Source organism: Ziziphus jujuba, chromosome 4, assembly GCF_031755915.1.
Source record: "Ziziphus jujuba cultivar Dongzao chromosome 4, ASM3175591v1".
NCBI classification, from domain to species: domain Eukaryota; kingdom Viridiplantae; phylum Streptophyta; class Magnoliopsida; order Rosales; family Rhamnaceae; genus Ziziphus; species Ziziphus jujuba.
The window spans coordinates 13,410,627-13,424,322 of record NC_083382.1 but is presented as its reverse complement, the minus strand read 5'-3'; the positions used below and the strand labels follow the sequence as shown (position 1 = coordinate 13,424,322).

At 28.7% G+C, this 13,696-nt stretch overlaps 1 protein-coding gene across 1 annotated transcript; it reads left to right on the top strand.

Moving 5' to 3' along the window:
- The first annotated feature begins 4,392 nt into the window (after positions 1-4,392).
- Positions 4,393-9,653, top strand: LOC125422181 (nicotianamine aminotransferase 1). Its single transcript, XM_048472713.2, has 7 exons — positions 4,393-4,717; positions 6,653-6,992; positions 7,234-7,452; positions 7,550-7,609; positions 7,844-7,999; positions 8,612-8,705; positions 9,429-9,653. The coding sequence occupies exons 1-7, from the start codon at positions 4,452-4,454 to the stop codon at positions 9,545-9,547; spliced, it is 1,254 nt and encodes a 417-aa protein (XP_048328670.1). The 5' UTR covers positions 4,393-4,451; the 3' UTR covers positions 9,548-9,653.
- Positions 9,654-13,696: the final 4,043 nt, after the last annotated feature.

The following is a 13,696-nucleotide window of genomic DNA, read 5'->3' as shown; positions in this document are numbered from 1 at the left end:
ATGAATAAATATTGTTCCATTGAGGTTTGATGTTTGAAACTTTGCTAAGTACCAAAATTATTGATTAATTCTTTTTATTTAGGCAACCAATTTGGCCAAAAATAGTGCAAACATAAATTAAAACTAATATTAAAATTAAATTAAAGTAGTAAGACAAGAAATCAAGAGAAACAACAAATACAAGTAATAGAAATGACAAATACTATGATCTATAGTTCTAGGATTTCTATCCTTAACTCTAACCAAAGAGTTTCTAATTACATCCAATTCCTTATCCCTAAGAAAATTAGAATATATGGATAATTAGTAGAAATTCAAGGATTCTTTTTTAAATTAACCTAACAAGCCATGCATTAATTCTCCTTTTCTAGATTACCCATTTCTTAATTAAGTTTTCCAACTCTAGTTAAAATACGGGTTGTATAATCCTGGTTTTAAATTCATTAAATAACCATTTCCAAATGAGAAATTCATATATCTATCCAATACCCAATTGATATCCAATCTAATTAGGCATATTATAGTATTAAATCCAAGAAAAGAATAGAATTGTACAATAATAATCAACCCAGCTTTTAATCCTACTAAAAGTTTCATCGACACTCTAGATAATAAATCTAGCAATCCATGTATAAAATATAAACCAAATCCAAAATAGAATGTATATTCATCATTAAACCCATGTTAAAGACATATATATATATATATATATATATATATATATCCAAATACAATATAGAAAGTGACAAAAGACAGAGAAAACTAAAAGGATGAGGAATCTTGTAGAGGAATCTCTTCAATCTTCTTCCAACTCCAAGCTCTCTCTCTCTCTCTAAATTGAGTGTCTTGCTTTCTTATTCTTCTCCAAGTTATCTACAATGATGGGTCCTCTTCCCCTCCCTTCTCTGCCAAGCCCCCATTTTTAGTATATATAGGCCATCCAAATAAAGCCTCCTAAAATGATCTCCAAAACCCTACTTTTTTTTTTTTTGTTAAATCCAACCTTTAAATCAAGATCAAAAGGTCCTATACGTGCACATGACTCTCACACGCTTGTCTTAAATGATGTCACATTATTTGCATATGCAAATCTCTACACTAGAGACACACATACTCTTATTAAAACTCAATTTTAACCAAAGTCAATGAAAATCAAAATTAAAAATCAAAACATGAAAAATCAGGATTTTGAAAATCTTGAATAATGAGTGATGTGTTTGACTTAGTGTAGGCATGGTGAGCCTTCTTCCTCTCCAAGGTGAGCCCTAATACTTTAAAAATCATGTAAATTTTTCACTTTAGAGTTCATCTACATAAGTACAAATTTTTTTTTAAAATAACCATAAATGCTTAAGTTTTCTACAAATAATCAAGTTAAAGAATACTAAATAAATAAGCTAAAATTCACTTATCATATGATGTATTTAAGTTATGAAACTTGAGGATTAGTAGGCTAGTTTATTTGCAAACTTTAGATTATAGCTAGATGACAACAAAACTCCCAAAACTCGATCTAAAGAATAAAGCCCTCACGTAGAATGATGAATGAAGAATGAATGCCACCAATGAATGAATGACGGGGCTGAGTTTTTGGTTGAATTCATTCTTCGTTATGGGTTGAGAGGTTATTTTTTTCTAACTAGAGTTTTTGGTTGTTGCTCTTTGTCTGCTCGAAATTTTTTGGCCAAACAATTTTGGTCTAGGGGGCTAGGGTTTCGGGTTCTTTTACAACTCAAATCATGTTTTGGGATGGGTTTTTGTTTTATCAGAGTTTTTTTTATTAACTTTTTTGGTTAAAATTTTCAAAAAATCAAAAACTGATTAAAAAAAAAAAAGGCCAAAAATCTGAGTCGTCCATGTCATATTACTGTAATCTAAGGGCTACAAATAATGCAGCTCACTAATCCTCAACTTAAGGGCATTTTCAATGGAGCCCTATTGTGTACATCCACACACACACACACACACACACACACACACACACATATATTCATTTTATCTTTATATATAAGATTTTGGAAGTCAAGAATACTTATAAATCGAGGGTGATATGTTGGAATGGATTAAGTTAAAAGTCTATTCTTTTGACTCCTTACTTATCTTGTATAACCCTACAGATACAAACTCAATGTCCCTAATCGAAGCAAAATTTGCTCTTTTTGTAGATTTATTACATTTATAAGAACCTTGGTACTTTTTCTTAATGAAAATTACATTACAATTTGAAATATATAAGTATACGTAGTAGTCAGCTCCATGTTCCAAAATATTTTATAAAAATTTTAGATTTATCTTGTCCCATTAAATGTAGAGATCTAATTGTATATAAATCATGAGATTAAATATTTATAACTTCCAAATGCTCATCTACCTTGAAATATATTCAATCAAAAGCCAAGATGATTTGTTAAATGATACATTGAACGTCCGCACATGTTTACATACATATTATATTTATGTTACAAGATTTTGAAAAAAATTAAATTTCAACCCTTGAACTATATCATATTTGACACGTCATCCCCAAACGAAAAAGCCATTACATTTGTGCCTTTTGAGATTTTTTGGGCCCGTTTGTTATATTGGATTAGATTTGATAAGATTGAACTATTTTATGTCTGGTCAAAGCCTAATTTAAATCTAATTGAACTAGAGTTAAAATAGTGCATTTCAATTTAATTTAGTCTCACGCAACAAGCGAACCCTTTTGGAACGAGGACGTAACTCCTTTAGAGAGGGTTCAAGCCCATTAGTCCAAATGAGGAAAAAAAAAAAACAAAAAAAAAACAAAACAAAAACAAAAACCTTGAGTTTGGATTGAAAATTTGAATATATACAAGATGTTACTCTAAAGTCTAATACTTTTGTTTGGATTGCAAGGAGGAAAGGAATAGAAATAATAAGTTTAATAAAAAAAGGAAAGGAAAATAAAAGAAAAGCAAGTATTTGTTAATAATTATTATTTGGATGTTTAGTGAATACGAAAGAAAGTAAATGATATGAAAGCAATAAATATTTTTATTCAATAATAATAACTGTAATTTTGGGATATAAAAACATTTATTAAAATATTTGGACAATTATTATTCAGACTATAAAACGTACTTGACACGTTAGTATTTTAACGATTTTTTAATACTTTAGTAAATATATGGATTAAATATCATAAATAACCTTAAACACTGAAAAAAATATTAAATACATACATTACAAAGTATAAACCTTTTCCTTTTGATTTCACATTGCATATCAGTTGCTTCATCCAATTTGCGATATATCTTTCTAAATCTATTAGTCCAATATGAAATTCACGGAATGTGAAACTGGGTATTTGAATTTTAGCCAAAGGTTAGCTTGGTTTGTCTGCCATGGCTACATTTGTTATTCTGGGTTTAAGCTTTGCTAATGGATATTTGAATACCAAGTTATAGACTTAGGGGAAAATAATAAAGGAAATGAATATTAGAATACCTTTTAACGATTAGTGAATGGAGACAATGATCTGTGAGCGGTAAGAAAGAGGGTCAGTTTTGCTGAATGGTTGACAATTTTAATTCCACACACACAAGGAGACATAAGAGAAAGATGGAAAAATAAGGACAAAGTGGATTTTTTTTTTTGAACAGATGTCAGAACACTGATTTTTATAAAAGCAAAAAAAAAAAAAAAAAAAAAATTGAATCGTTGTTATTTTATTAGCAAGAAAAAGGAAAACCAAACTCATCAAGAATTGAACAAATTGGTGTCTGATGGAGTGTAACACTTGGAAGCTTTTTTATTTGATTTGGCTCCTTTGCAGGTGCTTGCTTTGGAGTTTTTAGGAATTTACTTATAGTGTGTTTTTTTTTTTTTTTTTTTTTTTTTTTTTTTTTTTAATTCATTAAGGATAAAATATGTACAAGAATGTAATGTTTTTGACAGTGTGAATAAAATTGTCCGAAACATTTTCATTTCTATCAGTTTGCTGTCAATTTTGTAAGGATAACAAAGAAAATTAAAATAAAAGAATCAATTCTTTTCATTTTCTTTCATTTCTATCTCATTTTAACCATCCGAATAAGAAATTTAATTTTTTTCCCTCCTATTCTTCCCTATTTCATCAATCTAAATATAGTATGAACTAAAATACCTTTATAGGACTCAAAAGTGTAAGCATTTCTTTAACATTTTTGGCGTTTCTATGACCTCATTCATAGAAACTAAACTAGGTTCACCGCAGTTAAAAACAATATATATATATATATATATATATATATATATAATTTAAGGCATAAACACAAAAATAACATTAAAAAGTTTTTGATATTTGTTTTTGGCTATCAAAGTCTTGGTGTTCAATAATCAATGATATAGAGAGCAAAAGACATGAGTTTCCACTTCCACCTACCAACGTCTCCCTTATTTAGCCATCATATAGCTTTTGCTTCCACCAAAGCCCAAAACAACCATCAATGGAGTTGGAAAAGAAGAAGTGGGGATTCCAAGGGAACACAGAGCTCAACTCAGCTTCCATCTCCGTTCGTGGAGTTATGAACATGCTGATGGGGAACATTAGCAAAGACGACAACCGCCCTATCATTCCGCTTGCCCGCACCGACCCTTCTACGTTTGCATGCTTCCGGACCACGGCGGTTGCCCCAGACGCCGTTGCCAAAGCCGTGCAATCGTTTGAGTTCAACTGTTATGCTCCCTCCCTCGGTGTAGCTTCGGCGAAGAGGTAACAAAGCAAAACCTGTCTTTCTGTTTTAATATATGATTATGAAATGATGTGTGTTTGGACTTTGGACTCCCATATTGATATTGCTATAGTGGAAATTCCACTAAAAAGAGAAAAATTAAAGTGAGGAGAAATTTTGTTTTGGATGGTGGGAATTGAAAATCACATTGATTATTACTATATTTCTAAAGAAATTATTAATTTCTTGGAGTTCAAAACATTGTCTCTTTTTGATCCGATAATTAAAAACTGGAGCGTAATATAATAAAATATATTGAATTCTTTAATTTATTATGTTAATTATATTATTCTTTTGTTATCCTAAATTAAATGAAATAGTAATTCTAGAATAAATATATACTTGAACTGAAATATGAGGCTAGCATTACAGTTTTCAAATATGTATATATATATATATATATATATATATATATATATATATATATATATCTATATATTGTGGCGTCTTCGAGTTGAACCGTGGGTGTGGTGAAACTTTGGCAACTTTTAATTCATCCATTAAAGAAAAAAAAAAAAAGAATAAATAAATAAATAAATGATCTATTTTAAAAAAAGACAACGATAAATAAAAATTCTCTTTGCAACTTATCAAGAACCCAACGGCCAATGCCCAAATAATTAAATAATGATGCCTTAATTATTTTTGGAATAATTTGGTAAACAATAAAGAAATGGACAATATTTATTTTGCTATATATTAATGTTCATATATGTTCTTATTCCTCATAGCTGGTTTAGCACGGCACGTATCTGCGTAAATAAATATTTTTAAGTCTGACATGTATAGGATATAACAATATATTATTAGTAGTTAGCATTACCATATGATCAAAAAATAAAAATAAAAAAGAAAAAAATGACCATATTGGTATCTTTCCAAGAAGGATTAGCATACTATATATATATATATATATATATATATATATATATTACTGGCATTGTGTTTTTCGATTTGAAAAATTTTAATTAATTTAAATTTCAAATTGATATTGTATATTAATATTAACAGTAATCATGATTTTTAACACATACATGCCACATATATATTTATATATATATATATATATATATATATATATACATGCGTTACACATTGTATATCCAATCGCATCCACAGTATCTTCTTGTTAGTGAATAAATACGTCCGAAAGGGACACTTTAGTCAAATTAGTACTGCTGTAATCTTTAATCAACTGAATTAGATCCTCTATATGTTTTTTGTCAAATATATAATACTATGTCACTTGCAGTAATAATCGTTAATTACTACTCAATACTTCATTTTGAAGAACGTTAAATAACCATTCAGTGTTCTTAATTTTCATTTTATCAAATTAGAATTCAAACAAAATCTAATGAAAAGAGCAATCTAGCTCAACAATAAGCAACTCTATTTGTTTCTCTAGGAGCAAAAGAACACCAAAATTAAACAACTAAAAGAACTTGACAAAAGCTTAATATCATCAACTAGAAAACAATTGAATCCTAAAAACATTTCTGAATTTTTAAGAATAGAAATAGCTAATTGTGAGTCACTTACAATTTCACCACCACTAACACCAACTCGCTGACCGTAAAGAATAGCTTTTTGATAGCCATCAATTCTATTACTAGAATCCTTAATTGATATGATTTTATTAATTGTTCATTTTATTTAACTTTGTTTTTTTTTTTAAATAAAGTTTGATTACTTATCTGTAAAAATCAATCATAACATTTTGCTAATTAAATTATCATATCAGCTGATCTCGTTTGTTATGAATTAGAATTTTTATACATACAATAATTTCATTCATTTCTGCACAAGATATCTAGAGTCAAGAGATTCCAAGCAAAATTGACACATTATTTTCATTGCTTGGACTCATTTTAATTTTAATTTTATTTTATTAATTTATTTTTTATGATTAACAGGGCTATTGCTGAACATCTATCAAAAGGCCTCTCCTACCAACTATCTCCAGACCATGTTTGTATTACAGCTGGTTGCACACAAGCAATAGAAATCATATTATCAGTTCTCGCTTGTCCTGGAGCTAACATTCTGCTTCCTAGACCTGGTTACCCACAATATGAAGCTCGAGCAGCTTTTAGCAAACTCGAAGCTCGCCATTTCGATCTCCTACCGGAAAAGGCTTGGGAAGTCGATCTCGATGCTGTTGAAGCTCTTGCTGATCATAACACTGTTGCCATGGTCATAATTAACCCCACAAATCCTTGTGGAAGTGTCTTCACTTTTCAACATTTAAAAAAGGTGTGCTTACTTGTGACAGAAATTATTTATTGAGCTTCATACAAAACGATACTTATGTTAGATATATATTTAACATCCAATCATATATAATTCGTGGTTTATTAGTAGTAATAAACTATGATGGTGTCCAATAGATAATTTTGATATATTCTGAACTTCCAAAAATTTTGACTCTGTACTTTATCGTCAATTTTTTTTTTTTTTTTTTTAATGTTATCTTATATGACAAAGTATATGTTAGATTGCTGAGACTGCAAAAAAACTTGGGATTTTTGTGATCTCCGATGAAGTTTATGCTGGTCAAGCTTTTGGAAGCAATCCATTTGTAGCCATGGCAGAATTTGCATCAATTGTGCCTGTTATGACACTAGGATCTTTGTCAAAACAATGGGTTGTTCCTGGTTGGAGAATTGGTTGGATTGTGGCATCTGACCCAAATGGCATACTTCAACAATCTGGGGTTAGTTCTGTATCTTTCTCATCACAGTCTAGATTTATCACTGTTTTCCCGGATTGAGTTTGAGCTTAACTTATTTTCCTAACATTAACAAATTCAGGTTATGGAATGCATTACGAGCTATGTTGAGATGTCCTCCGATCCCCCAACATTTCTTCAGGTACTTAAATCTAGTTACTTTTCTTGGATATGGATCTTATGTGATTGATTAATTTCAGTCTAATTTATTTGATATTTATTTATCTTATATATATATATATATATATATTGTGTTTACAAGCATTTATTATATGGTGCGTAACTCAAATAATAATAATAATAATAAAATTCTGCACGCACTTTATTGGTTTAATTATTTCGTAGGACTATGACATATATAATTTTATGGTTTCAGGTGGCCCTTCCTCAAATCCTCGGGAAAACAAGAAGTGGATTTTTTTCAAATATTCTTAATATATTGAGAGAAGATGCACAAATTTGTTATGATGGAATTAAGGAAATTGGTTGCCTTACTTGCCCACACCAACCAGAAGGATCAATGACAGTTATGGTAAGCAATTAAAACAAATTGTGTGCATTTAATTTTATTTTACTCGATATTTGATGCCTGACACTCGATTTCGTGTACATGTAATGGAAAATAGGCGCGTCGCCTATGAAAGACTTCTGAGTACATAGATATACATAAATGATCGACCAATATATTAATATATACACATATAAGGAGGCAAAAAAAAAAACAGTAGATAGATATTAGATATACATATACGTGTATATATATATATATATAGTCAAAGGTTAAATTATCGTTAGAAGTTTTTTTTAGCCCTTAAATCGTATTAGAAGTTGACATTTACAATTACGTTTATTAATAATTGAGTTTTAATAAGGTTTATTGTCTTTCAATAGAATTTTAGTACATTACTAAATTAATATTTGATCACTTTTTGAATTTTTAATCTTACTCTTTGATATGATTCAACTGCTAATAAAATAATATTTGATGTTAAAACTATTAAATAGTTTAGATGTAAGATTGATTTATATATATATATATATATGTATATATGTTTTCATTTTGAGGATGTGAATTCCTTAGCATAACATATTTTTCATGAAAATTAGATCACCAATAACCAAGAATATTAATTTGTAAATGCAGGTAAAGCTGAATTTATCCCTTCTTGAAGGCATTAGTGATGATATGGACTTTTGCCTCAAGCTAGCTAAAGAGGAATCTGTAACTGTTCTTCCAGGTTAGAATTAAATAATCTGCATGTTGGTTTTACATAAGTATTAGGACTAAACAAAATATAATGATCTAATCAAAATGATATGACATCCACTACTCATGTAAAACTTTTTATCACAAAATTTGTTAATCCATTAAGCTTAAACCTGCCATAAAAGTTAGAAAATTACCTTCAAAAGCTAAAGAGAAAGTTGGAGTAGTGGATAGCCCATTCACCTGGCAAAACAAGATCCAGTATGCATGCAAGCTCAAGCAGAATGACACCCATTCTCCCTCCTCTTGTTTCACGGGTTCTACACCTTTCCTTTTGCCCAAATTTTCACATACACACATACTATCACTATACACATCACAGCCACCCCCATACCAAAATGGGTTAAAACACACATGAGCTTAATGAATGGTATGGTATTGGTCAAAAAATAATTTAAAAGGCCTCCGTAAAGAAATAAAATTTTAAACTTATTGTTCAATAGTTAACAATAGGTAAAGAAGAGATAAGGTTCGAAATGCTTTAAGCATTAAATTCAACATGTGCTCATCCCGTCATAAACACAATGCAATAAAATAGTAATTAGAGTGAATTGATATAATAATTATACTAAGTCCACAAAAATACTCCAACACCGCAAACTTAAATTACTGTGATTTTATTATACGTTATATATTATTATATTTATAAAATTATTGAAGGTTTTAATATGGAGGAGTTCATTTTATGTTGCAGGTTTTGTTGTTGGGCTTAAAAATTGGCTCCGAATAACTTTTGCCATTGATCCTTCTTCCCTTGATGATGGACTTAAGAGGATAAAAGCCTTCTATGAAAGGCATGCTAAGAAGCTCTAACAATATTTTACAAGAAAAATAAATCATGATGAATTTAAATTCATGTTAAATCTATATATGCATGGGCGTTTCAATACTGTTGTTGTTGGTATTATTATTATTATTGTTGTCGTCATTATCATAATCCAAAATCCAGATTTGGAACTTTCATCAAAAGCATCTAATGAGAGACACTTCAAGTTTGTTTATTTTGACATCTGCTTATAAACCATTTTGCTACGATACATTTGTATTTATCTGCTATATATAATAGAATATACGTAATTGAATCATGTAACATTTATAGATGGTAGATTGCAAGTAATAATTGGTTGTATTATAGGTGTACCCCGTATATAACATTAGAACTAGCTGTTACATAGCCTGTAAACCTTGAAGGATGCAAGGTAAAAAGAGACAAGATCAATAAATAGTATGCCGGAATGGATTTTGACGACTAAGGATAAACAAGTGTGATGCTGTCATGGTAAATATAGACAATGCGAGGAACTAATAAACTATCTCACTAGCAAAAACTATTTGATATTCAATCCCAAATTGCTTGGATTTTGAACAAAAATAGTTCAAATGTACTGATAGTAAATTTTTTAACAATTAAGATTTTTTCAAAACAGTTGATCTAATATTTAAAAAATTCTGAATTAAACATGCTCTAGAACAAATAAAATTGAAAATAATATTAGTAAAATAAAAGAGTGAGATGCCAGTGAATATATATGCTACCACCGCCACCACCACCATCAACAATAATAATAATTGTTTATTATTATTATTATTATAGTTGTTGTTGTGGGTTGCTGCTGCTTATATAGCTACGGAAACCAAAAGAAAAAAGGGAAAAAGAAACACAAATATAATTAATAAAAGTTTGTATCAGATTAAAATGTAAGTAATGAGAAAGATGTTTTTTTTGGGCGAATAATAAGAATATCAGAATTTCATTAAGAACCAGAAAAATTACATCGATCATGTTGAATGGAAGATTTAATAAAGGGATAAAATATTTAAAATGTTGTTGGACTTGGTAATAAAAACACGTGGCAGAAGAGGAAGAGTGTGAGAGAGTAATAGACAAGTGTCTGGCTGAAAATTTTCCTCATTTAATGATCCCTTTCCATATAAAATAAACGAGGTGCACGGCATAAAAAATAATTAATTTAGAGGAATAAACATATAATAATATTTATTATTTAAGTGTTAATATTTGCTTTTGATTATCAAAGTTTTGGTCGTATATTGGATTAAAAAAGAAAAACAAAATCTTGGTGCTCATAAAATTCACTAGCAATACTAAAAGATCTACTTTCAATCAGCTCAATAATAACAATAATAATAATAAAAGATTTATTAGCAATGATAAGAAGCTGACGTAATAGTATGCCGTTTTTTCACACTCATGCTTTTGAGCTTATAGATTCAATTACCCCTTTTAGATAGAATTATTTGAATTAGTTTTGATGCAGCAATAATAAATTTTCACGATGGACAAAGCCAATGAAAATTCTTGGAGAAAATATTTGATGCGCCAGTTGAAATAAAAGACAACACTTTTTTAATCAACCCCTAATAATAATAATTATCAGTAGGATACATATTTATAAGATATTTCTTTTTTTTATTTATTTAGATTTTATCTTATTTTATTTATAAAAAAGAAAAGAAAAAGAATATATATGATATGTCATTATTTAAATGTCCTATCAAATCCTACTCTTTTTTCTTTCCTTTTTTTAAGTCTAATTTTCAAATCCCACTTATACACATATATATACATGCACTATACATATATATATATATATATATATATATATAGAGAGAGAGAGAGAGAGAGAGAGAGAGAGAGAGAGAGAGAGAGTTTGTTGGGTTTTTTGGTGCGGACAGTTTGCATGCAGGCTAGCACCAAAATCGATATTTTTTCAACAAAGCATCGACTTTGTTGTTACACATACATAGCAAAGCTGACGCCTTTTTTTAAAATGTTGGGTTTGGTGCTGGTCCATATGAGGGATTGTCCGCACCGTAGTGTTAGGACTCGTTCAAGATCCCTTACTGGAATTCTAGATAAACTTTGATCCCAGGAAAACCCTACCAGACTCTCCAATGAAAAATCTGACAGCATCTCCCCTGAGGGTGGACTTACTACAAAATTTCCTGCACAAAAAACGCATTTATAATAATATCTCATTATTCGTCCTACCTTACTACAATTTACACCACAAGTTTACAGCACTTCAAAAAAGATAAATAGGGAATCAATGCAATATTATATAAATAAATGTCCAATATAATATACAGAACATTATAAGATATATCTGAATATAAAATTAATACAATAAAGACTGGAAAGAAGTAATTCAAGATGGAAGGAAAAGAATGGAGAACTCCTTGGAATTCAACAACAAACCAACACGTCCTCACCCCATACGATCAACATCTATTAACCTGGGTCTAGGGGAACAAATTTAAAAACACAAGTTGTTAATCATCTCAGTGAGTGATCCAATCTACTATACAATAATAATAATAATAAAAAATAAACCTGATTAATTAATAATAAATAAGTAAATAAATAATAAGTAGTTAAAAATAATGTTTTCCCTCAAAACCCTTACAATTCATTCCATTAGAAATGTTTTCCCTTTAAAACATTTTCATAAAATCCAATAATTGTACACTCCAACAATCAAGAAATAATTAATTAATTAAATAAAATGCAATAAATCAAAATGCACATATAATACAATAACAATTTAGAATTCAAAGTTTACATTGGAAACGCTTTAAAAACCAATTATTAAATTTAGAATAAAATATCATATGTAAAATAAAATCATAATTAAATTTGTACTAAAGAAATTTGACATAAAACAAAATTAAACTCGATATATATACAATTTATAAAATTTATTAATTAAATCAATAAAATAATAAATAAAGAAATTATTATAATTAGATTAAAATACCTCAATTTGCACAGGTAATAAAATATAATATATTTCATGTTAAAATCCCACATTGAAACAATAATGAAAACATGATTAAATGCATTTAAATAATCAATTTAAATAAGTTGACTAAATCAATCAAATAATAAAAAAATATTTAAATCAATTTAAAATATCCATTTGAAATAAATGGTAAAAATATAATAGAATTTATTTTAAAACACCAAATCAATTTAAATAATCAATTTAAATAGTAAAATCAAGCCAAAATGCATTTTAAAACATTAATATGAATAGATAATAAAACATAATAAAATTCCATAAAATTTAAGTTAAAATCTCAAATTGAAATAAATAATAAAAACACCATTAAATACATTTTTATTTAAAATACTCTTTTAAAACATCCTTATTTTGAAAATCGTATCCTGAAAATAATTTGACGCACTATACTATATACTAGTGACACATGACGGTGCCTAGCGTCCCAACACACGACCTGACGGGGAGGTTATAGAGAGAAACCCAGGTTGCCCTGCCATTTCAGCAACGCCGATGCTATAACCTTTAATCCTGGCCATGGAAGAGGGCGGCTATGGGCAATATGAAACTTGGCCGCCCTCGGTCTGATAGCAACCACGGGAGAATATAAAACTGTATGCTCATCACATTCACCCACGCGCTAATTATATCCACAACTACAGAACACCGGTACTGCATAGTACATATTACAAACCATATATATATATATATATATACCATTTCCAATTTTTATAAAACAAAGGCTAACACTCATTAATTCCAATTCATCAATTAATCCATTATCTCAAAATCCAAAGGTATATATATATCCAAAATTTTCCAACACCACAAAATAATTTACGAAATTCATCTTAATGCATAATAAATTTAAAATAAATAGTTTTCCTTCGAATCCATAAATCCAACCAATGTCCAAAATAAAATTAACACCTCATGAATTTCAATATTCTTAAACTCATGCACATAAATTTATTATGCATCAAAATTTGCAAAATTAGCTCCACAATAATTTAATAAAAAATTAAATTTCGAATTTCCTCGAAATCAATATATAATTTATATGCACAATTATTTTATGAGCATAGTAGTTTAGATCAATGTTTCTTTCTCAAATCTTCAAAATCACTTTGAATCAAATATTTCATTTAAACCTCATAAAATC

Excerpts from the sequence above, each read along its gene's own strand:
- LOC125422181 (XM_048472713.2), top strand. The coding sequence starts at position 4,452 with ATGGAGTTGGAAAAGAAGAAGTGGGGATTCCAAGGGAACACAGAGCTC. Across the intron at positions 7,453-7,549 it reads GCATACTTCAACAATCTGGG|GTTATGGAATGCATTACGAG; the intron begins GTTAGTTCTGTA and ends TAACAAATTCAG. Across the intron at positions 8,706-9,428 it reads ATCTGTAACTGTTCTTCCAG|GTTTTGTTGTTGGGCTTAAA; the intron begins GTTAGAATTAAA and ends TTTATGTTGCAG.